General features: G+C 39.0%; 1 protein-coding gene across 1 annotated transcript in view; it reads right to left on the bottom strand.

Moving 5' to 3' along the window:
- The window catches only part of LOC128664608 (keratin, type II cytoskeletal 2 epidermal-like), a 52,812-nt gene that overhangs the window by 13,179 nt on the left and 12,905 nt on the right, over positions 1-26,728 (bottom strand). The window contains exon 2 of the mRNA XM_053719424.1: positions 5,829-5,881. Coding sequence (XP_053575399.1) covers positions 5,829-5,881 — 53 coding nt within the window. The remainder of the gene's footprint in view (positions 1-5,828; positions 5,882-26,728) is intronic.

Genomic DNA, 26,728 nt, shown 5'->3' on the forward strand with positions numbered 1-26,728 from the left:
TGTCCGCCTGCTCTGATAGGGCGGACAGGAATCGCCACAATTCAACCAGATCGAGTACGATCGGGTTGATTGACAACCCCCTGCTGGTGGCCCATTGGCCGCGAGTCTGGGGGGGGGGGGGGCGGCGTTGTACCAGCAGCTCTTGTGAGCGTATTGCTTTCCACATTCAGCGAGGTCTTGCGGACCTGATCCGCATTGTTGGATCAGGTCTGCAAGACCTTTAATAAATTGGCCGTATTCAGCATTGCACCAGCAGCTCACAAGAGCTGCTGGTGCAACACCGCCCCCCTGCAGACTCATGGCCAATTGGCCGCCAGCAGGGGGTTGATAGATAGGCCACATTGTCTTTCATGTGACCATTGGGTCTCTGAAAATAAACAGGAGAAAAAGAGACCAATTATCTGAAGTAAAATGATAATGAGTGAATTATACTAAAGTGAATAGTACTACATTTTGGTTAAAGGGACACTGTACCCAAAAAATTTCTTTCTTGATTCAGATTGAGCATGAAATTTTAAGCAACTTTCTAATTTACTCCTATTATCAAATTTTCTTCTTTCTCTTGGTATCTTTATTTGAAATGCAAGAATGTAAGTTTAGATGCCAGCCCATTTTTGGTCAACAACCTGGGTTGTCCTTGCTAATTGGTGGATAAATGCATCCACCAATAAAAAAGTGCTGTCCAAAGTACTGAAACCAAAAAAAGACTTAGATGCCTTCTTTTTCAAATAATGATAGCAAGAGAACGAAGAAAAATTGATAATAGGAGTAAATTAGAAAGTTGCTTAAAATTGCATGCTCTTTCTGAATTACATAAGAAATGTTTTGGGTACAGTGTCCCTTTAAAGGGACATAAAATTTAACAAATGTATTTAATGCAGGAAAAAGCATTATTTGATGTAATTTGTGTGTGTGAGATGTGTTTGAATGAAGAAGGTTATGTTAAAGCTCTTTATTTTACTCATTTGGTGCAGCCAACAGCATTACCTTTAAGTTGTGCAATGAAACATATCAGTATAGAAGATATATCAGTATAGAAGATAGATTGCATGGATATGAGTCTGAACTTACTAGGCAGGTTGACTCTTCAAATACATCTCAGATCCCTATATGTCTTATGCTACAATGTCGATTACAAACAAATTGACTTCCTAGACCTAAATATTTACAGAACTGACAACAAATTTGCTACCACTTCTAGACAGTAGTAGGGTAGTAATACTGCACTTATTTTTATTTTATACTGATTGCCAAGAATTGAGACAAAATATAACCAAATGGTGCCCCGAATCTTTGGCTAAGCTCCTTCTATAGCGGGAGCTAAATTACAGTTATCATTATCATTGCTACAGCTAAACTTCTTCTATAGGGGGAGCTAAATTACAGTTATCATTATGTTAACTACAGCTAAACTTCTTCTATAGGGGGAACTAAATTACAGTTATCATTATCTTAACTACAGCTAAGCTTCTTCTATAGCGGGAGCTAAATTACAGGTATTGGGGCATATGTATCAAGCTCCGAATGGAGCTTGAGGCCCCGTGTTTCTGTCGAGCCTGCAGGCTCCCCAGAAACAGCAGTTATGAAGCAGCGGTCACAAAGACCGCTGCTCCATAACCTGTCCGCCTGCTCTGAGCAGGCGAACAGACATCGCCAGAAATTAACCCGATCAGGTTGATTGACACCCCCTGCTGGCGGCCGATTGGCCGCGAGTCAGCAGGGGGCTGCGTTGCACCAGCAGCTCTTGTGAGCTGCTGGTGCAATGCTGAATACGGCGTATTGCTCGCCATATTCAGCGAGGTCTGGCGGACCTGATCTGCACTGTCGGATCAGGTCCGCCAGACCTTGATAAAAAAGGGCCATTATCTTAACTACAGCTAAGCTTCTATAGCGGGAGCTAAATTACAGTTATCATTATCATCGCCACAGCTAAGCTTCTTCTATAACGAGAGCTAAATTACAGTTATTATCTTAACTACAGCTAAGCTTCTTCTATAGCAGGAGCTAAATTACAGTTATCATTATCATCGCTACAGCTAAGCTTCTTCTATAACGGGAGCTAAATTACAGTTATTATCTTAACTACAGCTAAGCTTCTTCTATAGCGGGAGCTAAATTACAGTTATCATTATCATCGCTACAGCTAAGCTTCTTCTATAACGGGAGCTAAATTACAGATATCATTATCATCGCTACAGCTAAGCTTCTTCTATAACGGGAGCTAAATTACAGTTATTATCTTAACTACAGCTAAGCTTCTTCTATAGCGGGAGCTAAATTACAGTTATCATTATCATCGCTACAGCTAAGCTTCTACTATAACGGGAGCTAAATTACAGTTATTATCTTAACTACAACTAAGCTTCTATAGCGGGAGCTAAATTACAGTTATCATTATCATCGCTACAGCTAAGCTTCTTCTATAACGGGAGCTAAATTACAGTTATTATCTTAACTACAGCTAAGCTTCTTCTATAACGGGAGCTAAATTACAGTTAATGGGGGGTAGTTATCAAGCCGTCAACCTCAAATACGCTGGAATTCCGCAGCGTATTTGTGGTGAGGCTGATACGCCTTAGTTATCAAAGGCTCGAGACCGGCAAAAGTAGAATTTTGTGACGTAAGCTTCGATCCGCCGGACTCAGTCCGACACAGATCGATTCTTACGTCATTCCAGATGTTCCACACACAAGTGCGGCACATTCTCACTACTTTTGCTAGTTATCAAATGACTAGCAGGTACGCTCTGCACTTTTACGGCCCAGCGTACCTGGTTTTCAATCCGCCGCCCCTGGAGGCGGCGGATCCCATAGGAATCAATGGGAGTCTGACCATAGCGAAAGTACAAGTTCGCTGCTGCCAGACATCCCATAGATTTCTATGGGAGCTGTCTGCACCTAACACCCTAACATGTACCCCGAGTCTAAACACCACTAATCTGTCCCCCCTACACCGCCGCAACTAAATAAAGTTATTACCCCCTAAACCGCCGCTCCCGGAGCCCACCGCAAGCTACTCTATACATATTAACCCCTAAACCGCCGCTCCCGGAGCCCACCGCAACTATAATAAATGTATTAACCCCTAAACCGCCGCTCCCTGAACCCGCCGCAACCTATATTAAATGTATTAACCCCTATCCTGCCCCCCCTACACCGTCGCCACCTATAATAAATGTATTAACCCCTAATCTGCCCCCCCTACACCGTCGCCACCTATAATAAATTTATGAACCCCTATCCTGCCCCCCCTACACCGCCGCCACTGTAATAAAATTATTAACCCCTAAACCTAAGTCTAACACTAACCCTAACACCCCCCTAACTTAAATATTAATTAAATCTAAATAATATTTCTCTTATTAACTAAATTAATCCTATTTAAAACTAAATACTTACATTTAAAATAAACCCTAATATAGCTACAATATAAATAATAATTATATTGTAGCTATCTTAGGATTTATTTTTATTTTACAGGCAACTTTCAATTTATTTTAACTAGGTACAATAGCTATTAAATAGTTATTAACTATTTAATAGCTTACCTAGCTAAAATAAACTGAAATTTACCTGTAAAATAAATCCTAACCTAAGTTACAATTAAACCTAACACTGCACTATCATTAAATTAATTAAATAAATTACCTACAAATAACTACAATTAAATACAATTACATAAACTAACTAAAGTACAAAAAATAAAAAAAGCTAAGTTACAAAAAATAAAAAAATAAGTTACAAACATTTTACAAATATTACAAACATTTTAAGCTACTTACACCTAATCTAAGCCCCCTAATAAAATAACAAACCCCCCCAAAATAAAAAAATGCCCTACCCTATTCTAAATTAAATAAAGTTCAAAGCTCTTTTACCTTACCAGCCCTTAAAAGGGCCTTTTGTGGGGGCATGCCCCAAAGTTCAGCTCTTTTGCCTGTAAAAGAAGAATACAACCCCCCCAACATTAAAACCCACCACCCACATACCCCTAATCTAACCCAAACCCCCCTTAAAATAACCTAACACTAATCCCCTGAAGATCATCCTACCTTTAGTTGTCTTCACTCAGCCGAGCCACCGATGGAACTGAAGAGGACATCCGGACCGGCAGAAGTTATCCTCCAAGGGGCGCTGAAGAAATCTTCCATCCGATGAAGTGATTCTCCAAGCGGCGCTGAAGAAATCTTCCATCCGGGCGAGGTCATCTTCCAAGAGGCGCTGAAGAAGTCTTCTATCCGGGCGAGGTCATCGTCGAAGCCGGGTCTTGAATGTTCATCCCGCCGACGCGGAACATCCTCCTTTCCCGACGAACTACCGACGAATGAAGGCTCCTTTAAGGGACGTCATCCAAGATGGCGTCCCTTCAATTCCGATTGGCTGATAGGATTCTATCAGCCAATCGGAATTAAGGTAGGAAAAATCTGATTGGCTGATGGAATCAGCCAATCAGATTCAAGTTCAATCCGATTGGCTGATCCAATCAGCCAATCAGATTGAGCTCGCATTCTATTGTGAGCTGCTGGTGCAATGATGAATACGGCAAGCGTATTGCTCGCCATATTCAGCGAGATCTGGCGGACCTGATCTGCACTGTCGGATCAGGTCCGCCAGACCTTGATAAAAAAGGGCCATTATCTTAACTACAGCTAAGCTTCTATAGCGGGAGCTAAATTACAGTTATCATTATCATCGCCACAGCTAAGCTTCTTCTATAACGGGAGTTAAATTACAGTTATTATCTTAACTACAGCTAAGCTTCTTCTATAGCAGGAGCTAAATTACAGTTATCATTATCATCGCTACAGCTAAGCTTCTTCTATAACGGGAGCTAAATTACAGTTATTATCTTAACTACAGCTAAGCTTCTTCTATAGCGGGAGCTAAATTACAGTTATCATTATCATCGCTACAGCTAAGCTTCTTCTATAACGGGAGCTAAATTACAGATATCATTATCATCGCTACAGCTAAGCTTCTTCTATAACGGGAGCTAAATTACAGTTATTATCTTAACTACAGCTAAGCTTCTTCTATAGCGGGAGCTAAATTACAGTTATCATTATCATCGCCACAGCTAAGCTTCTTCTATAGCGGGAGCTAAATTACAGATATCATTATCATCACTACAGCTAAGCTCCTTCTATAACGGGAGCTAAATTACAGTTATTATCTTAACTACAGCTAAGCTTCTTCTATAGCGGGAGCTAAATTACAGATATCATTATCATCGCTACAGCTAAGCTTCTTCTATAACGGGAGCTAAATTACAGTTATTATCTTAACTACAGCTAAGCTTCTTCTATAGCGGGAGCTAAATTACAGATATCATTATCATCGATACAGCTAATCTCCTTCAATAGCGGGAGCTAATTTACCATTATCCCTACCAGTACCTATTAACATTAATCATTGTTTATCCGATTGCTTGAATAACATGAAAAAGTGCTGCTAGAGTAAGCAAATAAAAATATGAGAGAGAAACTCTGTAATTTTAAGACTACTAACCCAACACACCTCGAATTGTGTTTAACCACCATACTGCTGGTCCAGAGTGAAAACTGATGCTAATCCAGCAGCAGTAATTACACAGCTGGGTCGTGCTGGGTCGTGCGACTAGCACTGCTGATTGGATCATTGGCAGTTTCCGCTAGGGACCAGAAGTAATTCTACTATAACTTTAACCCTTTTGTTAAACACATAGAGGTGCAAGATCGCTAGTCTTAAAATTACATGCTGTATCAATTAGAGCAAGTCCTTTTTGACTATAATGGCCCTTTAAATTCATGCATACATTATTGGTTTTTAATGTATTAAGAGTTTACTTACTGATTGATGCTACCAACATGAGGCAGAAAACAATTGGCAATGGCGTCATCATTCTGCAAAAAGAACAATATAAAACAATGCTTTGTTAGAGATGAGCTTACTTGTACTTCTTGTAAAAACGGTGAACACAGATCTGTTTTTGCATAGCTATACTCACCACTAACTTGCTAAACTAATATAATTTAATCTTCAATGTGCCAGATCTCTGCTATATAGTAAATAATAATCAAACAGCACTGCAAACATCACACTCTCTCTTTTGACTCTGCGTATTCCTATAGTTCTTGCCCTTGATCATTCTGCTTACCTACTTCTGCAGTGTACAGGAACTAAATCAGTATTATGATTGCTATATTTTTATATACAATAGTCTCCCTCCTGCTCATAAGGAACACCCTATTTTTTTTTGCCTGAAGGTTTTCCTTGTGAATTTGTTTAATTGTATTTTAAGGTGTGGTGAGCACTCTCCCTCCTAATCCATAGGCAATCATCTGTCAGGTTTGGGAACGCAACCCACTTCTTATTTGGACTTGCGTATACTATGCATTTTTATCTTATTGCATTAATGGAAAACATTATGCAAGTTAAAGGGACAGTCTAGTCAAAATTCAACTTTCATGATTGAGATGGGGCATACAGTTTTACTTTTATCATCAAATTTCCTTTGTTCTCTTAGTATTCTTTGTGGAAAGCTAAACCTAGGTAGGTTCATATGCTAATTTATAAGCCGTTAAACTGTTTCTTATCTCAGTGCATTTTGACAGTTTTTTACAGTTAGAGACTGTTAGTTCATGTGCATCACATAGATAACATTGTGCTCACTCCTGTGGAGTTATTTAAAGGGACACTGAACCCAAATTTTTTCTTTCGTGATTCAGCTAGAGCATGCAATTTTAAGCAACTTTCTAATTTACTCCTATTATCAATTTTTCTTAATTCTCTTGGTATCTTTATTTGAAAAGTAAGTATGTAAGTTTAAATGCCAGCCCATTTTTGGTGAACAACCTGGGTTGTTCTTGCTGATTGGTGGATAAATTCAACCAACAATAAACAAGTGCTGTCCAGGGTTCTGATCCAACAATTGGCTGGCTCCTTAGCTTAGATGCCTTCTTTTTCAAATAAAGATAGCAAAAGAACGAAGAAAAATTGCTAATAGGAGTAAATTAGAAATTGCTTAAAATAGCATGCTCTATCTAAATCACGAAAGAAAAAATTTGTGTTCAGTGTCCCTTTAAGAGTCTCTGCTGATTGGCTAAAATGCATGTCTGTCAAAAAAACTGATATAAGGGGGCAGGCTGCAGAGGCTTAGAAGGTAAAAAGCGTATCAATTAAACAGTGTTGGTTATGCCAAACTGGGGAATGGTTAATAAGCAGACTGTCCCTTTAAATATTGGCTTAATATTGGTAATGAAATTACTTAAAATCTGAAGGATACACTTATATATTCTATACAGGGAGTGCAGAATTATTAGGCAAATTAGTATTTTGACCACATCATCCTCTTTATGCATGTTGTCTTACTCCAAGCTGTATAGGCTCGAAAGCCTACTACCAATTAAGCATATTAGGTGATGTGCATCTCTGTAATGAGAAGGGGTGTGGTCTAATGACATCAACACCCTATATCAGATGTGCATAATTATTAGGCAACTTCCTTTCCTTTGGCAAAATGGGTCAAAAGAAGGACTTGACAGGCTCAGAAAAGTCAAAAATAGTGAGATATCTTGCAGAGGGATGCAGCACTCTTAAAATTGCAAAGCTTCTGAAGCGTGATCATCGAACAATCAAGCGTTTCATTCAAAATAGTCAACAGGGTCGCAAGAAGCGTGTGGAAAAACCAAGGCGCAAAATAACTGCCCATGAACTGAGAAAAGTCAAGGGTGCAGCTGCCAAGATGCCACTTGCCACCAGTTTGGCCATATTTCAGCGCTGCAACATCACTGGAGTGCCCAAAAGCACAAGGTGTGCAATACTCAGAGACATGGCCAAGGTAAGAAAGGCTGAAAGACGACCACCACTGAACAAGACACACAAGCTGAAACGTCAAGACTGGGCCAAGAAATATCTCAAGACTGATTTTTCTAAGGTTTTATGGACTGATGAAATGAGAGTGAGTCTTGATGGGCCAGATGGATGGGCCCGTGGCTGGATTGGTAAAGGGCAGAGAGCGCCAGTCCGACTCAGACGCCAGCAAGGTGGAGGTGGAGTACTGGTTTGGGCTGGTATCATCAAAGATGAGCTTGTGGGGCCTTTTCGGGTTGAGGATGGAGTCAAGCTCAACTCCCAGTCCTACTGCCAGTTTCTGGAAGACACCTTCTTCAAGCAGTGGTACAGGAAGAAGTCTGCATCCTTCAAGAAAAACATGATTTTCATGCAGGACAATGCTCCATCACACGCGTCCAAGTACTCCACAGCATGGCTGGCAAGAAAGGGTATAAAAGAAGAAAATCTAATGACATGGCCTCCTTGTTCACCTGATCTGAACCCCATTGAGAACCTGTGGTCCATCATCAAATGTGAGATTTACAAGGAGGGAAAACAGTACACCTCTCTGAACAGTGTCTGGGAGGCTGTGGTTGCGGCTGCACCCAATGTTGATGGTGAACAGATCAAAACACTGACAGAATCCATGGATGGCAGGCTTTTGAGTGTCCTTGCAAAGAAAGGTGGCTATATTGGTCACTGATTTGTTTTTGTTTTGTTTTTGAATGTCAGAAATGTATATTTGTGAATGTTGAGATGTTATATTGGTTTCACTAGTAAAAATAAATAATTGAAATGGGTATATATTTGTTTTTTGTTAAGTTGCCTAATAATTATGCACAGTAATAGTCACCTGCACACACAGATATCCCCCTAAAATAGCTATAACTAAAAACAAACTAAAAACTACTTCCAAAACTATTCAGCTTTGATATTAATGAGTTTTTTGGGTTCATTGAGAACATGGTTGTTGTTCAATAATAAAATTAATCCTCAAAAATACAACTTGCCTAATAATTCTGCACTCCCTGTACTTTGTACTGTCAGAAATGTAAGTACCATCCATGCCACTAGCAAGCAACTTAACTTTAATTACAATGATGAGAACTGAGGGACAGATGATTTAAAGGGACAGTGAAGTAAAAATTAACCTTAAAGGGACATGGAACCCAAAATGTTTCTTTCATGATTCAGATAGAGATAATTTAAAAAAAGTTCCCAATTAAATTACATTATTACATTTGCTTTGTTCTTTTGTTATTCTTTGGTGAAGTTATATCTAGATAGGTAGCGTGCACCTGTCTGGAGCACTACATGACAGGAAATAGTGCTGCCATCTAGTGCTCTTGCTAAGGCATAGCATTGTTGCAGAGCTGCTGCCATATAGTAATGCAGACATGTGCACTTATCTTCTTGCTTTTTAACAAAGGATAACAAGAAAATGAATAAAAAAAATTGATTATAGAAGTTAATTGGAAAGTTGTTTTTATTAAAACCTTATGTTCTATCTGAATCATGAAAGAAAAAAAATTGAGTTGTATGTCCCTTTAAATGAATTGGAAAAAACTTTTCAATTTACTTATATTATCAATTTTTCTTGGTATCCTTTTTAAATGGTAATTCAAGATAAGCTCAGGAGCGTGCACATGCCTTTAGCCATCTGGAAACAGTGTTTACAACATTATTTATATATATAAACTCCTTTGTAGGATCCCAGGAATCAGCACTTGTCCCTAACAGGATATCACAAGGCAGGCACTCAAGGGTATATGAAAAAAATGCCGTTATTCCAAATCATTAAAAATCCATATTCCATAACATTTCAGCTCTTATCCAAGCCTTTGTCAAAGAAAAATCTTGTGCTTTGATACTAAGATAAGCCATTTAAATAACACACCAATTACCTCCTAATAGCCATCAGCCCGCAATCGTTACACAAAACTTGCGTCGCCACGTGTAACGCATGTTGACATCATCAATCAAAGCCACGGTAAAATAAACAATAACGTGCCACATAAATATAGCGATTCTTGCAAGAACGGTCCATCGGAAGGGCACTTTTAATATAGTGGTAATGAAAAAAACAAGCACTATAGTGGTTAGGGAATAACTGATTAGATTTTAGGGCTGCTAAAATCCTATTGGCTATTCAAATCAGCCAATAGGATTTAAGCAGTTCTCATTCTATTAGCTAGATTGAGTTTTATGTTACAGTTTTGTAGAGTAAAACTCATAACTACTGACTTTAGATGGCGGAACAGATCTTGTCCTTTTTAAGGCTGTAATGCTCACTTTTTAACCTCACCGCAAAACTCATAATACCGGCGCTATGGGAATCCCATAAAAAAACATAATTTTTATGTGTGCAGGACTGATGTTGCTGTACAGGCTAAAAGGTGTGTGGTTGTCAGGGTGCCAGGAATCAGACTGAGACGAGAAGTGCAAAAATAATCACACCTTTATTAATAACAAAAAAATAATAAAAAGTCCACAAGTCAAATAGCAAGCCAGGAGTCAAAACCAGAGCTGGTAGTCAGACGAGCCGAGTCAGGAGCCAAAGCGAATAGTCAGACGAGCCGGAATCAGGAACAAGGAAAACAGCAGATTCAGGAACAAGCCAGGGATCAGGAACCAGGAAGGACATCAGACAGCCAGGTAATACACAGGAACTCTCACAAACAGGTCTGAGACAACGCAAAGGCAAAGCATACTGAACAGAAGCCCTTTAAATAATAAGTGATGACATCACACTTCTGAGACTGCATCTTGTCTCACACAGATGATGCACACCAGTCTGGCCATAAAAGGAAGTGCAGGAAATGAGCAGCATCCCCTACAATGCACCATAGTCAGCAAGAAAGGTGAGTAAAATGGCTGCCAGCAGCACATGGCAAACAAAACAGGGAAAAAACCCTGACAGTGGTACAGCTATACCGACAACACTTGTAATAGCTGCGGTGCTGTTTTAACAATGAAAATGCCATATTTTCATTGTTACAAGCCGCAACGCAAAACTTGTAATCTAGCTGTTTATTCTTACTAACTCACAATTATTTCCAGTTTGAGGGAATTTTCTATCTCCAAAGATGCAGAACTGCTATGGGGGCCAAGTTTGCCCCTCTTATTTTAACCTATTTTTAGGTTGGTGGGAGCTGGCCCGCATCTTTGGAGATGGAAATCCCTTTGAACAGCACATCTGTTTTTACAGACGCTTTATAGATGATTTGCTGTTTTTCTGGTCTGGAACTAGAGAGCAGGCTAACTTGTTTGTAGATTGGCTGAATGACAACTGTGTGGGCTTGCGCTTTAACTTTTATCATCAAGTGTCTGTGATCAATTTTTTGGATGTAACCCTTACAGGTAGTAACGGGAGGGTTGTTTCAAGGGTATACCGCAAGCCCATATCTGGGAATACGCTGCTGCATGCAGTTAGCTGTCATCCCAAGCATGTCCCGTATGCAATTGCTAAGGGTCAGTTTGTGAGACTTAAAATGAATTGTACTAATCAGAGATATTTCATGAATGAGGCCAATTATTTGACAGAGAGATTACTAGATCGAGGATATTCGAAAAGAGATATCTACAAAGCCAGATCAGAAGTACAAAAAATTACCTAGAAGTATATTGCTTAATGACAAAAAAAAGAACACATATATAAGTACACCACAACCGGTTACTTTTGTAACTGCTCATAGCATGCAATATAACAATATTTGCAAGATTGTTCGCAAGCATTTTGGTTTGCTTGCGGCAGATTACACCAATGTGGTTAGAAAAGGCCTGAGATGTTCATATAGGAGAAGTCCGACCATAGGTAATTTGCTTTCTTCACAGATTAAACCTATACATAATAAACCTAGTTCCTGGCGAAGACACTGTGGAATGTATAGATATGGGCATACACGCTATAAACCTTGTGAATATGTACAAATTACTGAAACATTCAGATCAGCAGTCACTAACCAGAAGTTAACCAGCAGTTACTAACCAGAAGTTAACCAGAAGCAGAGCATTTAGCTCTGCTTCTTAGCAAAGAGATCAAACTACAAAAGGATTAAATACATAAGGATATTTGAGTTATTTCAGGAGTTATTCAGGGTTATTCAGGCTTATTCAGTAGAAAATAATACTTATATTTTTCTTATTGTTAAAGTGTTGCATAGTTTAAAATGTCTCAGATACAGTGCAATGGGTGTTTTGCACTTTTTAATCGTTCTACTTTTTGGAGATTTAGGGGCTGTCCTGTTTGTAAGCAGTTTTCCCTGTTAAGGGAGGAAATAGCTAAACTTCAAGCTAAGGTAAGTAACATACCTGTTACCTCTACAAAGCTGCCTCAGAAAGAAGCCCCTCTACCCCAGAGATCAGCAAGGAGAGGCAGATGGATCACTGTAGGCTCTGGAAGAATTAGAACAGTAGACCAGAAGCATTGCCCACAACCTCTGCCATTGCAAAACTCCTATGCTGCTCTTGCCGAATACACTTGTGATGAGGAGATTGCTGTTTCTGAGCCCTCTGAAGCTGTAACAGGTAATTTAAATCTATTGGCACCTGATTCTCCAGGTAACATAACACAGGAAAGAACTGCAGATGTGTTTTTGAGAAAAAGACTGTTAGTGGGTGACTCTATTTTGAGGAATGTGTATTTAGGTGAAAGTAAAGGAGAAACAAGGGAGGTTAGATGTCTTCCAGGAGCTACTGCTCACAGGGATAGGAATCGTATTTTGAGAATTGTTAAGGCAGCAGGAAAGGGAAGTGAGTTGGATGTGATTGTTCATTTAGGAACAAATGATCTGGCTAGTAATCATGTTGCTGCTGTTCAGAAAGAGTTTTGTGACCTAGGTAATCATTTAGAGACTGTGGCATCAACTCTATCATTTTCTGCTATTTTACCTGTGTATGACCAGGAAGCAGGAAAGATGGAGCGGATAACAACATTTAATTCTTGGTTAGATAAGTGGTGCAGGGAACGAGGATTTGGTTTTATTGGCCATTATAGCTCTGTTTGGAAAGATACTAGGTTATTTAGGAGAGATGGCTTGCATTTGGATGCTAAAGGAACAGAGTATCTGGGAGAGGAGTTCAAATACTTTATTAGAAATCATTTAAACTAATAAAGGGGGGTAGCATTAATATATCCACCTGCCCCCCACAGCATGCCAAAACTGTTAGTCCAAGTAACAATTCTAGAAATTCTAGTAGAAAAATTCTTCGTGCCATGAGCACAAATGCTCGCAGCTTAGGAAATAAATTACCTGAACTCATTTCAATAATGACTAGGGACAACTTGGATTTAGTAGCTATAACAGAAACATGGTACAATGATTTGCATGACTGGGACATAGTCATACCTGGATACAGGTTATTTAAAAAGAACAGAGTAGGAAAGAAAGGTGGAGGAGTTGCTTTGTATGTAAATGAAAATATAAAGGTTACTGAAATTGTAGGAACAAATGATGAGGTGGAAAGTATTTGGGTGACTTTGGAAATTGGAGATAAAAATGTTTTTAGAATAGGGGTTGTATATAGGCCTCCATTGCAGGATGAAAAACTGGACAATCTGTTATTAGATGAAATAACCAAAATGACCATGAAGGGTAAGGTTATAGTACTGGGGGACTTTAATTTGCCAGATATAGACTGGAAGATTCCTTCTGCTAGATCGGCTAGAAGCAGGTATATTCTTGAATCTCTGCTAGGGGAATCACTTGAACAATTAGTCAAGGAACCAACTCGTAAGGAAGCTATATTAGATCTAATACTTACAAACAGTGATACAGTTTCAGATGTGTCTGTAGGTGAGAACTTAGGATCCAGTGATCATCAATCTGTTTGGTTTAGTATTCATGTTCAGGAACTGTACACCCAGACTAAAACAAAAGTTTTAGACTTTAGGACGGCAGATTTTTCATTAATGGGAGAATACCTAAAAAACTATTTAAAGGGGAAAAATCTTATTACAGGGGTTCAAGAACAGTGGGAATTTGTGAAAGGTGCCATTTTAGATGCAACCGCACACTGTATTAGACATGTCTGTAAAAGTAAAAGAAAGCGGAAACCAATTTGGTTTTCCAAAGAAGTAGCACATGCTGTAAAGACAAAAAAGATAGCTTATAAAAATTACAGACACACACAAGCAGATGATGATATGAAAATATGGAGACTCCAACAAAAAAAGACTAAGCAGTTAATTAGGAAGGTTAAAGCTGATGCAGAAGAGAAGATAGCACAGTCAGTAAAACATGGGGACAAAACATTCTTTAGATATATCAGTGAAAGAAGAAAAAATAAGGTAGGAATAGTAAAATTGAAATCAGTTGATGGTAGAATAATAGAAGGAGATAAGCAGATTGCAGACTGTCTCAATGATTACTTCTGTTCTGTTTTCACTAAAGATTGTGAAGATACAATGTCTACATTAAGGGATGCTATGCAAAATAGAAACAAGCTTAACAGTAATCTTTTTACAGAGGATGAGGTTTTGTTAGCATTATCAAAAATAAATGTTACAAAGGCAGTGGGTCCTGATAATATTCATCCAAGGGTTTTAAAAGAACTTCGTTCAGTGCTAACTGTCCCATTAACTGATCTGTTTAATCAGTCACTATTAACAGGAGCTGTCCCAGATGATTGGAGAATAGCAAATGTAATACCTCTTCATAAAAAGGGCAGTAGAGAAGAATCTGGCAACTACAGGCCAGTTAGTTTAACTTCAGTAGTAGGGAAATTAATGGAAAGCCTCTTAAAGGAAAGAATTATGACTTACATAAAGACAAACAATTTAGAGGACCAAAATCAGCATGGTTTTACTTCAGGGAGATCATGTCAGACTAATCTAATTGACTTCTTTGATTATGTAACAAAAGTATTAGACAAGGGAGGAGCAGTTGATGTAGCATATCTAGATTTCAGCAAAGCATTTGACACCGTCCCACACAATAAACTTATTCACAAACTATATCTCCTTGGTCTAGATTCAAAAATTGTGAACTGGGTGGAATGCTGGCTTAAGGACAGAAAACAAAGTGTCTTAGTAAATGGAGTTCATTCAGCAGAGGGGGCTGTTACTAGTGGTGTTCCTCAGGGGTCAGTTCTGGGGCCTGTTTTGTTTAACATATTTATCTGCGATATCAGCAAAGGGCTACAGGGGAAAGTATGTCTCTTTGCAGATGATACAAAAATTTGCAACAGAGTGGATGTTCCAGGGGGGGTAGACAAAATGAGAAGTGATATACAACAATTGGAGGATTGGACAAACGACTGGGATCTAAAGTTTAACACAGCAAAGTGTAAAATAATGCATTTAGGGAAGAAAAATCCAAATGTTAATTACAGACTCAATGACACTTTACTGACTGTTACAGACGAGGAACAGGACTTGGGAATTATTATTTCAGATGATTTAAAACTTAGTAAACAATGTAGTAAGGCAGCGAGTAAGGCTAGCAGAATGCTTGGATGTATTGGTAGAGGTATTTGCAGCAGAAATAGTAAGGTTCTTATGCCACTTTATAGATCATTAGTTAGGCCTCATCTTGAGTATTGTGTGCAGTTCTGGAGGCCATATCTTCAGAAGGATATTAACAAACTTGAATCTGTGCAAAGGAGGGCTACCAAAATGGTACATGGTCTAAAAAATAAAACTTACCAGGATAGGCTCAATGACCTAAATATGTATAGCTTAGAGGAGAGAAGGGAAAGAGGTGATATGATAGCAACTTTCAAGTACATTAAAGGGTTTAGTAAAACTGAGGCTGTGGGTATTTTACATAAAATGGAAAATTCAAGAACAAGGGGTCATGAGCTCAAGCTAAAGGGTAGTAGATTCAGGAGTAATTTGAGGAAGCACTTCTTTACAGAAAGAGTGATTGATTTATGGAATAAACTTCCTCAAGAGGTAGTAGCAACAAACACTGTGGGGGACTTTAAAAATGCATGGGACAAGCATAGGGCTATCCTACGAACTAGATAAGTTTATACTGTTAGGTAAGGTGGGGCAGACTTGCTGGGCCTATGGCTCTTATCTGCCGTCAATATCTATGTTTCTATGTTTCTATGTCTTAAATGTAAAGCTTCTTACGTTATTTATCTTATTGTTTGTGACAACTGTCATCTCCAGTACGTAGGGTTAATCACTAGGGACGTATGCTCTAAAATGAAGGAACACTTCTCCACCATTAAGATTGGAAAAGCAACTACGCCTTTAGTTCAACATTTTTCAAGAACTCATACGGGAAACTTAAGTACATTCAAATGGTGTGCTATAGAAAAGGCTGTGCTATTATAGAGGGAAAACCAATGAGACTACTTGAGTAAAATGAACGTTCCCATATAATTGATTATAAAGTATTAAATAAATCACAAAAGGGGATGGTGTTTGTGCAAAAGGCTGTGCTGCCAGCTAGGGGAGGTGACCTTGATCAGCTTTTATCGAAGAGGGAAATGTTTTGGGTGTTCAAGTTAAAAACTATAATACCATTAGGACTTAACTCAAGCTATGATCTTATTAACTATTTTGAACACACCCAATTCTGATAAATTCTGATAAAATTAAGGTACCTGTGTTTTTTTGTTAAACTTAATTATGATGAACTAAATTTTATTAAATAACTAGAACAGTTTTGAATATAGATCACACAGATGTATATCAAAGTTGTGCATAAAGAATGACATGGATATGGCCTTAAACATTTGCATGTGCATTCTTGAGATCCATTTTCAATACCTCTGGTATCTTCGTCCTTTAAGTATTTTCCATATGAAATTTATATCTTCAGCCTACACTCCACAGTGGAATGTACATGATAATCTCTAAAATCTCTGTGGCGGATTATAGATAATAGTTGCTCAAATCCTAATATTAATATGAATTGTCTATATACATATATCATCTGTTTTTCTGCAAAGTGGATGTATATAATATGAACTTTTGTATTTTTGCGATATGACATGTTTGTATCATGGGGCTATGATGTTTCGCTAAGCTGACAGATGAAAGGGTTAATAAATTTGAGAGCGTACTCAGTACTTGGATTTTAACCAATTAAGTAGTAGATGTGTGTTTAAATACCTAGAGCAAGGTGTTTTGTACAGGCTGTGATTACGGATTTTCTGCTGAAACGCGTAAGCCTAGCAGCTACGCTCACTCTTTTTTAATTTGCTGTGCTCCTGATTTTATTATGGATTAATAAAGGACTTGCATTTATTCTATGGAGCTGGACTTTGTTTGTTTTCTTTCTCATACATGGCCCTATAGATATTGATATACAATGGGACTATGTTTGACCCCATCGCCGTGCTTAATAGCTGTAAATAAAAATCATATTCAAAACATAAGTAATTTTTCTCCAGACAGAATTCCATAAGGTATAACAAGTACTCAATCGGGGTTCCTCATACAATTATTTATTTTTCGAGAGTGCACCGGGAAGTTGGTTAAGAAAACTGTGTGCCAATCTGTAAATGGTCGTGTTGATTCTGGTTATAAGTGACTTGCACATAGGGGTTCCCATGAGCCTCTGCTCAAAAAATTCACATATATACAAGCCCTGGTGATCATTATTAACCATAGTGTTAATCTAGCTATAAAATTTTACAGTTTCTTCATGATGGTTTAGATAAAGGTTTGTCCGCAAGTTCCTTGAAAGGTCAAATCTCTGCTCTTTCTGTTCTTTTTCACAGAAAGATTGCTAATCTTCCTGATATTCATTGTTTTGTACAAGCCTTGGTTCGTATAAAACCTGTCATTAAGTCAATTTCTCCTCCTTGGAGTTTGAATTTGGTTCTGGGGGCTCTTCAAGCTCCTCCGTTTGAAACTATGCATTCATTGGACATTAAATTACTTTCTTGGAAAGTTTTGTTCCTTTTGGCCATCTCTTCTGCCAGAAGAGTCTCTGAATTGTCTGCTCTTTCTTGTGAGTCTCCTTTTCTGATTTTTCATCAGGATAAGGCAGTGTTGCGAACTTCTTTTGAATTTTTACCTAAGGTTGTGAATTCCAACAACATTAGTAGAGAAATTGTAGTTCCATCATTATGCCCTAATCCTAAGAATTCTAAGGAGAAATCATTGCATTCTTTGGATGTTGTTAGAGCTTTGAAATATTATGTTGAAGCTACTAAGACTTTCCGAAAGACTTCTAGTCTATTTGTCATCTTTTCCGGTTCTAGAAAAGGCCAGAAAGCTTCTGCCATTTCTTTGGCATCTTGGTTGAAATCTTTAATTCATCATGCCTATGTTGAGTCGGGTAAAACTCCACCTCAGAGGATTACAGCTCATTCTACTAGGTCAGTTTCTACTTCCTGGGCGTTTAGGAATGAAGCTTCGGTTGATCAGATTTGCAAAGCAGCAACTTGGTCTTCTTTGCATACTTTTACTAAATTCTACCATTTTGATGTGTTTTCTTCTTCTGAAGCAGTTTTTGGTAGAAAAGTACTTCAGGCAGCTGTTTCAGTTTGAATCTTCTGCTTATGTTTTCATTTAAACTTTATTTTGGGTGTGGATTATTTTCAGCAGGAATTGGCTGTCTTTATTTTATTCCTCCCTCTCTAGTGACTCTTGTGTGGAAAGATCCACATCTTGGGTAGTCATTATCCCATACGTCACTAGCTCATGGACTCTTGCTAATTACATGAAAGAAAACATAATTTATGTAAGAACTTACCTGATAAATTCATTTCTTTCATATTAGCAAGAGTCCATGAGGCCCACCCTTTTTTGTGGTGGTTATGATTTTTTTGTATAAAGCACAATTATTCCAATTCCTTATTTTTTATGCTTTCGCACTTTTTTCTTATCACCCCACTTCTTGGCTATTCATTAAACTGATTTGTGGGTGTGGTGAGGGGTGTATTTATAGGCATTTTGAGGTTTGGGAAACTTTGCCCCTCCTGGTAGGAATGTATATCCCATACGTCACTAGCTCATGGACTCTTGCTAATATGAAAGAAATGAATTTATCAGGTAAGTTCTTACATAAATTATGTTTTTTATGGCAATCCCAGATTCAGCTACTGAAAAAATCTTGCAGAGGTCTTTTTCAATTGCTTGCAAATTTTACTCTAGAAACTTTCAAACAACATCCTAGCAGTTCATTCTGTTCATGTATATTACTTTGATTACTTACATAAGTTAAATGGAATTAAACTGCATGGATGAGGCTTTACTTTAATCTGATAAGGGTTATATTGAATTAGAAGAATATACCATTCTTCCAGAATTGCTTCATGCATTTCATTTAAACCTAATCATAACCAGAGGTCAATGAACCACAAATTGTAATATTTATTCTTAGGGTTATCTTCAATCCACTTCTCCGTCCATGGTTTTAAATATTTCCTACCCAATTTTATTGTATAACTATTAAAAGTTATGTTTTAATTTATTTGTCCTTCATTTCTGCCTAGTAGTCAGGCCAGAGAGTGCTAGTTCGCATTCTTTAGTGGGAATTTTCTCTTTCATTCCCACATATTGTTTGAATGGTTCAGTTGTGCGAAGCACCCCTCCCTATAAAATTACAAATAACAGTACTAACTTAAATGAGATTTAATTAATTATATAAGGAGTTGGCCCCCCAGTGGTGCCATTGCTCTAAATCAATTAAATTCTACTCTAGTGCACAGAAAATACCCTCAGCACCAACTGCCATCCTTATAGTAGCTTTGAGGTAGAATTATGTATAACAATTTGTAGTTTTTAAATATAAAAGAAAATCGTTCTCCACAAATCATGTTTTAAACTGCTGCTTCATAACTACTGTTTCCGATGAGCCTGAAGGCTTGTGCGGAACAGGGGCATCAAACTCCATTCAGAGCTTGATAATTCAGACCCAATGGGGCCTATCTAGCAAGCTCCGGATGGAGCTTGACGGCCCGTGTTTCTGGCGAGTCTTCAGACTCGCCAGAAACACAAGTTATGGAGTAGCGGTCTAAAGACCGCTGCTCCATAATAACCCTGTCCGCCTGCTCTGAGCAGGCGGACAGGAATCGCCGCAATTCAACCAGATTGAATACGATCGGGTTGATTGAAACCCCCTGCTGGTGGCTGATTGGCCGCAAATCTGCAGGGGGCGGCGTTGCACCAGCAGCTCTTGTGAGTAAAAACTATTGTGCCAGCAAACTATAGGCTTGCTCGCAATGTTTAACATTGTAGAAAGATTACAGAACACTTTTACTGCATTGTGAAGCAATGCTTCTGCTCAGGAAAGAGCAAGGCAGGGCAGGTCACCCCTAGATCCATCTCTGGCCAGATGCGGTGACACAGTTGAACTCCACATTGAAAATGCTGGAACAGATGCTGGAGCAGCAAAGGGCTTTAAACCATAACATTGGGATGGTATGTGCATCTGGGAGGGACAAATAGGTGGTGATAGGTCAGGTTGTAGCAGTCCTTAAACCATTCAGGGATATGATAAAAAATCGCAGGCGGACAGGAGGACTATCCTATACAGACAGATTAACCTATCAGGTACATAAGCTGCAGGCCAAGAGAGGAAATCTGAGGGAAGCAAAAGGGGAATCATTTGAACCCAGGGGAATTTGTCTGCAGTAGTGGTAGTAGCTAACACTCTATCGGCTAGATTTAGAGTTTTGTCGGTAACGACCCGAAAAGCTAACGCCGGCTTTTTTCTAGCCGCACCATAAAAATAACTCTGGTATTGAGAGTCCACATAAAGGCTGCGTTAGGCTCCAAAAAAGGAGCGTAGAGCATATTTAACGCAGCTTCAACTCTCGATACCAGAGTTGCTTAGGCAAGCGGCCAGCCTCAAAAACGTGCTCGTGCACGATTCCCCCATAGAAAACAATGGGGCTGTTTGAGCTGAAAAAAAAAAACAAACACCTGCAAAAAAGCCGCGTTCAGCTCCTAACGCAGCCCCATTGTTTGCTATGGGGAAAACACTTCCTACGTCTGCACCTAACACTCTAATATGTACCCCGAGTCTAAACACCCCTAACCTTACACTTATTAACCCCTAATCTGCGGCCCCCGCTATCGCTGACCCCTGCATATTATTATTAACCCCTAATCTGCCGCTTCGTAAACCGCCGCTACTTACATTATCCATATGTACCCCTAATCTGCTGCCCTATCATCGCTGACCCCTATATTATATTTATTAACCCCTAATCTGCCGAGCGGACCGCACCGCTATTATTATAAAGTTATTAACCCCTAATCCGCCTCACTAACCCTATAATAAATAGTATTAACCCCTAATCTGCCCTCCCTAACATCGCCGACACCTAACTTCAATTATTAACCCCTAATCTGCCGACTTGAGCTCACCGCTATTCTAATAAATGTATTAACCCCTAAAGCTAAGTCTAACCCTAACACTAACACCCCCCTAAATTAAATATAATTTTAATCTAACGAAATTTATTAACTCTTATTAAATAAATTATTCCTATTTAAAGCTAAATACTTACCTGTAAAATAAATCCTAATATAGCTACAATATAAATTATAATTATATTATAGCTATTTTAGGATTAATATTTATTTTACAGGTAACTTTGTATTTATTTTAACCAGGTACAATAGCTATTAAATAGTTAAGAACTATTTAATAGCTAAAATAGTTAAAATAATAACAAATTTACCTGTAAAATAAATCCTAACCTAAGTTACAATTAAACCTAACACTACACTATCAATACATTAATTAAATACAATATCTACAAATAACTACAATGAAATAAACTAACTAAAGTACAAAAAATAAAAAAATATTTACAAACATAAGGAAAATCTTACAACAATGTTAAACTAATTACACCTACTCTAAGCCCCCTAATAAAATAACAAAGACCCCCAAAATAAAAAATGCCCTACCCTATTCTAAATTACTAAAGTTCAAAGCTCTTTTACCTTACCAGCCCTGAACAGGGCCCTTTGCACGGCATGCCCCAAGAAGTTCAGCTCTTTTGCTTGTAAAAAAAACCATACAATACCCCTCCCAACATTACAACCCACCACCCACATACCCCTAATCTAACCCAAACCCCCCTTAAATAAACCTAACACTAAGCCCCTGAAGATCATCCTACCTTGTCTTCACCTCACCGGGTATCACACCGATCCGTCCTGGCTCCGATATCTTCATCCAACCCAAGCGGGGGCTAGACATCCAATGAAGAAGTCCAGAAGAGGGTCCAAAGTCTACATCCTATCCGGGAAGAAGAGTAGATCTGGACCGGCAACCATCATCTTCCAAGCGGCATCTTCTATCTTCATCCGATGAGGACCAGCTCCATCCTGAAGACCTCCACCGCGGACCCATCTTCATCCGGCGACGTCCAACTGAAGAATGACGGTTCCTTTAAGGGACGTCATCCAAGATGGCGTCCCTCAAATTCCGATTGGCTGATAGGATTCTATCAGCCAATCGGAATTAAGGTAGGAATATTCTGATTGGCTGATGGAATCAGCCAATCAGAATCAAGTTCAATCCGATTGGCTGATCCAATCAGCCAATCAGATTGAGCTCGCATTCGATCAGCCAATAGAATGCAAGCTCAATCTGATTGGCTGATTGGCTGATATTCCTACCTTAATTCCGATTGGCTGATAGAATCCTATCAGCCAATCGGAATTCGAGGGACGCCATCTTGGATGACGTCACTTAAAGGAACCGTCATTCTTCAGTTGGACGTCGCCGGATGAAGATGGGTCCGCGGATGGAGCCGGTCCTCATCGGATGAAGATAGAAGATGCCGCTTGGAAGATGATGGTTGCCGGTCCGGATCTACTCTTCTTCCCTGATAGGATGAAGACTTTGGAGCCTCTTCTGGACCTCTTCAGCCGCCGGAAGATGGATCGCCAGCCCCCGCTTGGGTTGGATGAAGATTTTGGAGCCAGGACGGATCGGTGAACCTGGTATGGTGAAGACAAGGTAGGATGATCTTCAGGGGCTTAGTGTTAGGTTTATTTAAGGGGGGTTTGGGTTAGATTAGGGGTATGTGGGTGGTGGGTTGTAATGTTGGGGGGGGGTATTGTATGTTTTTTTTTACAGGCAAAAGAGCTGAATTCTCTGGGGCATGCCCCGCAAAGGGCCCTGTTCATGGCTGGTAAGGTAAAAGAGCTTTGAACTTTAGTAATTTAGAATAGGGTAGGGCATTTTTTTTATTTTGGGGGGCTTTGTTATTTTATTAGGGGGCTTAGAGTAGGTGTAATTAGTTTAAAATTGTTGTAATATTTTTCTTATGTTTGTAAATATTTTTTTATTTTTTGCAACTTAGTTCTTTTTTATTTTTTGTACTTTAGTTAGTTTATTTCATTGTAGTTATTTGTAGGTATTGTATTTAATTAATGTATTGATAGTGTAGTGTTAGGTTTAATTGTAGATAATTGTAGGTATTTTATTTAATTAATTTATTGATAGTGTAGTGTTAGGTTTAATTGTAACTTAGGTTAGGATTTATTTTACAGGTAAATTTGTAATTATTTTAACTATTTTAGCTATTAAATAGTTCTTAACTATTTAATAGCTATTGTACCTGGTTAAAATAAATACAAAGTTACCTGTAAAATAAATATTAATCCTAAAATAGCTATAATATAATTATAATTTATGTTGTAGCTATATTAGGATTTATTTTACAGGTAAGTATTTAGCTTTAAATAGGAATAATTTATTTAATAAGAGTTAATTAATTTCGTTAGATTAAAATTATATTTAATTTAGGGGGGTGTTAGTGTTAGGGTTAGCGTTAGCTTTAGGGGTTAATACATTTATTAGAATAGCGGCGAGATTCGGTCGGCAGATTAGGGGTTAATAATTGAAGTTAGGTGTCGGCGATGTTAGGGAGGGCAGGTTAGGGGTTAATAAATATAATATAGGGGTCGGCGGTGTTAGGGGCAGCAGATTAGGGGTACATAGCTATAATGTAGCTGGCGGCTCTTTGCGGTCGGCAGATTAGGGGTTAATTATTGTAGGTAGGTGGCGGCGACGTTGTGGGGGGCAGGTTAGGGGTTAATAAATATAATATAGGGGTCGGCGATGTTAGGGCAGCAGATTAGGGGTACATAGGGATAATGTAGCTGGCGGCGGCGTGCGGACGGCAGATTAGGGGTTAATAAGTGTAGGTAGCTGGCGGCGACGTTGTGGGGGGCAGATTAGGGGTTAATAAATATAATATAGGGGTCGGCGGTGTTAGGGGCAGCAGATTAGGGGTACATAAGGATAACGTAGTTGGCGGTCGGCAGATTAGGGGTTAAAAAATTTAATCGAGTTGCGGCGATGTGGGGGGACCTCGGTTTAGGGGTACGTAGGTAGTTTATGGGTGTTAGTGTACTTTAGAGTACAGTAGTTAAGAGCTTTATAAACCGGCGTTAGCCCAGAAAGCTCTTAACTACTGACTTTTTTCTGTGGCTGGAGTTTTGTCGTTAGAATTCTAACGCTCACTTCAGACACGACTCTAAATACCGGAGTTAGAAAAATCCCATTGAAAAGATAGGATACGCAATTTACGTAAGGGGATCTGCTGTATGGAAAAGTCGCGGCTGAAAAGTGAGCGTTAGACCCTTTTTTGAGTGACTCCAAATACCGGAGGTAGCCTAAAACCAGCGTTAGGAGCCTCTAACGCTGGTTTTCACGGCTACCGCCAAACTCTAAATCTAGGCCTAAGATTGCCTTTTTAAAGTGTAATCTTCCAAAGACGGGCTTTCCAACCTGCAATTTGGAGGCTGATTGAGTGAGCACTGGGGAGGGTAATGGGCAAGTGTCATTGACATTCCGTACAGGAAGTTAGGCCTACACCATTCTTTGATTTTGTTACCATATAAGGCACCATGTCCTGCTACTCCTCTGCTGCCATGTGTGCCCAACTGCTTATTTGTACTGCTGCTGTTGCTATAACTTGTGACAATGGGGTCAATTCCAATTGTTTCTGTTTATTGGCAGTTTTATAGCCCCCATCCATGTTTTCCAAGTTCTGAGTGATCACAATCCAATTAATAATAAAATGTCCATACTGGGAAAAGTTCTAATTGGATCCAAGCATATAACAGGAAAATCACCCATATGATGCATGAACAGCAATGGCAAGTGGACAAATTGGGATCGATTTATTAAGCAGTGGATGCGGCATCGATGCTCCATCATTTCAAGACCGCTGCGCCTTAACTTCCTTTTAGGTGGCGGACTGAAATCACCCCAATCCGATACGATTGGGATGATTGATGGCCCCTGCTAGCGACCGATTGGCTGCCAGTGAGCAGGGGGCGGCATTGCACAAGCATTTCACCAGCTGTCGGCATTTAGCGAGGTCGAGCGGATATGATTTGCTACAGCGAATCATGTCCGCTCGATTATTAATAAATCTACCCCATTGAATTCTATACACAAAGGGTGTTGATAAAATGCAAAGCTGGACTTTTCAAAATGTTTGACAGTATTCCAAGAATAATTGGAATAATTATATTATCTTGCATATGTGCAGTACACTCTGAAATGGTCACAGATCTTATATGTACATAATATATAGTCTAGATTCATTAAAACTATATTCAGCAGTATTGTATAGTCCATCAGTAGTGGGAAGGACAGACATTTTTACAAATGTATATGTATTTAAAGGGACAGTCAACACCAGAATTATTATTGTTTAAAAAGATAGATAATCCCTTTATTACCCATTCTCCAGTTTTGCATAACCAACACAGTTATATTAATATACTTTTTACCTCTGTGATTACCTTGTAGCTGAGCCTCTACAGGCTGCCCCCTTGTTTCAGTTGTTTTGACAGACTTGCATTTTAGCCAATCAGTGCTGACTCCTAGGTAACTCCATGGGCGTGAGCACAATGTTATCCATATGGCACACATGAATTAACGCCATCTAGTGTTGAAGAACGGTCAAAATGCATTCAGATAAGAGGCAGCCTGATTTGAATAGCCAAAAGGATTTCAGTAGCTCTCATCCTATTGGCTGATTTGAATTTCAAAAATCAGCCAATAGGAATGCAAGGGACGCCATTTTGAAAGGCTCCCTTGCATTGAAGATTCAGTATACGGTGGCGACCGTATGAAGAGGATGCTCCATGCCGGATGTCTTCAGGATGGACCTGCTCCGCACCGTTGGGATGAAGATAGAAGATGCCGCCTGGATGAACATTGAAGACTTTGCCGTCTGGATGAAGACTTCGCCGCCTGGATGTCCGGACTTCAGAAACTGTAAGTGGACCGTTGGGGGATAGTGTTAGTTTTTTTAAAACTTTTTTTGGGTGGGTTTTTTTTTAGATTAGGGTTTTGGGCTTTCTTAAAAGAGATAAATGCCCTTTTCAGGGCAAGAAAAAGAGCTGAATGCCCTTTTATGGGCAATGCCCATACAAATGCCCTTTTCAGAGCAATGGGTAGCTTAGGTTTTTGTTAGAGTTAGGTTTTTTATTTTGGGGGGTTGGTTGGATGGTGGGTTTTACTGTTGGGGTGGTCTTTGTATTTCTTTCAGGTAAAAGAGCGGATTTCTTTATGGCAATGCCCTACAAAAGGCCCTTTTAAGGGCTATTGGTAGTTTATTGTAGGCTAGATTTTTTTTTATTTTGGGGTGCTTTTTTATTTTTATAGGGCTATTAGATTAGGTGCAATTGTTTTTATTTTGGATAATTTCGTTTGTTATTTTTTGTAATTTAGTATTTTTTATTTTTTGTAATTTAGTATTTTTTATTTTCTCTTGTAAGGTGTATCCAGTCCACGGATTCATCCTTTACTTGTGGGATATTCTCCTTCCCAACAGGAAGTGGCAAAGAGAGCACACAGCAGAGCTGTCCATATAGCTCCCCCTCTAGCTCCACCCCCCTAGTCATTCTCTTTGCCGGCTCTAAGCAATCGGAAGGGTAAAGTGAATGTGGTGTTAGAAATGTAGTTTTTATTTTCTACAAGCAAAAGTTTGTTATTTTAAATGGTACCGGTGTGTACTATTTA

Source organism: Bombina bombina, chromosome 6 (assembly GCF_027579735.1).
Source record: "Bombina bombina isolate aBomBom1 chromosome 6, aBomBom1.pri, whole genome shotgun sequence".
NCBI lineage: Eukaryota > Metazoa > Chordata > Amphibia > Anura > Bombinatoridae > Bombina > Bombina bombina.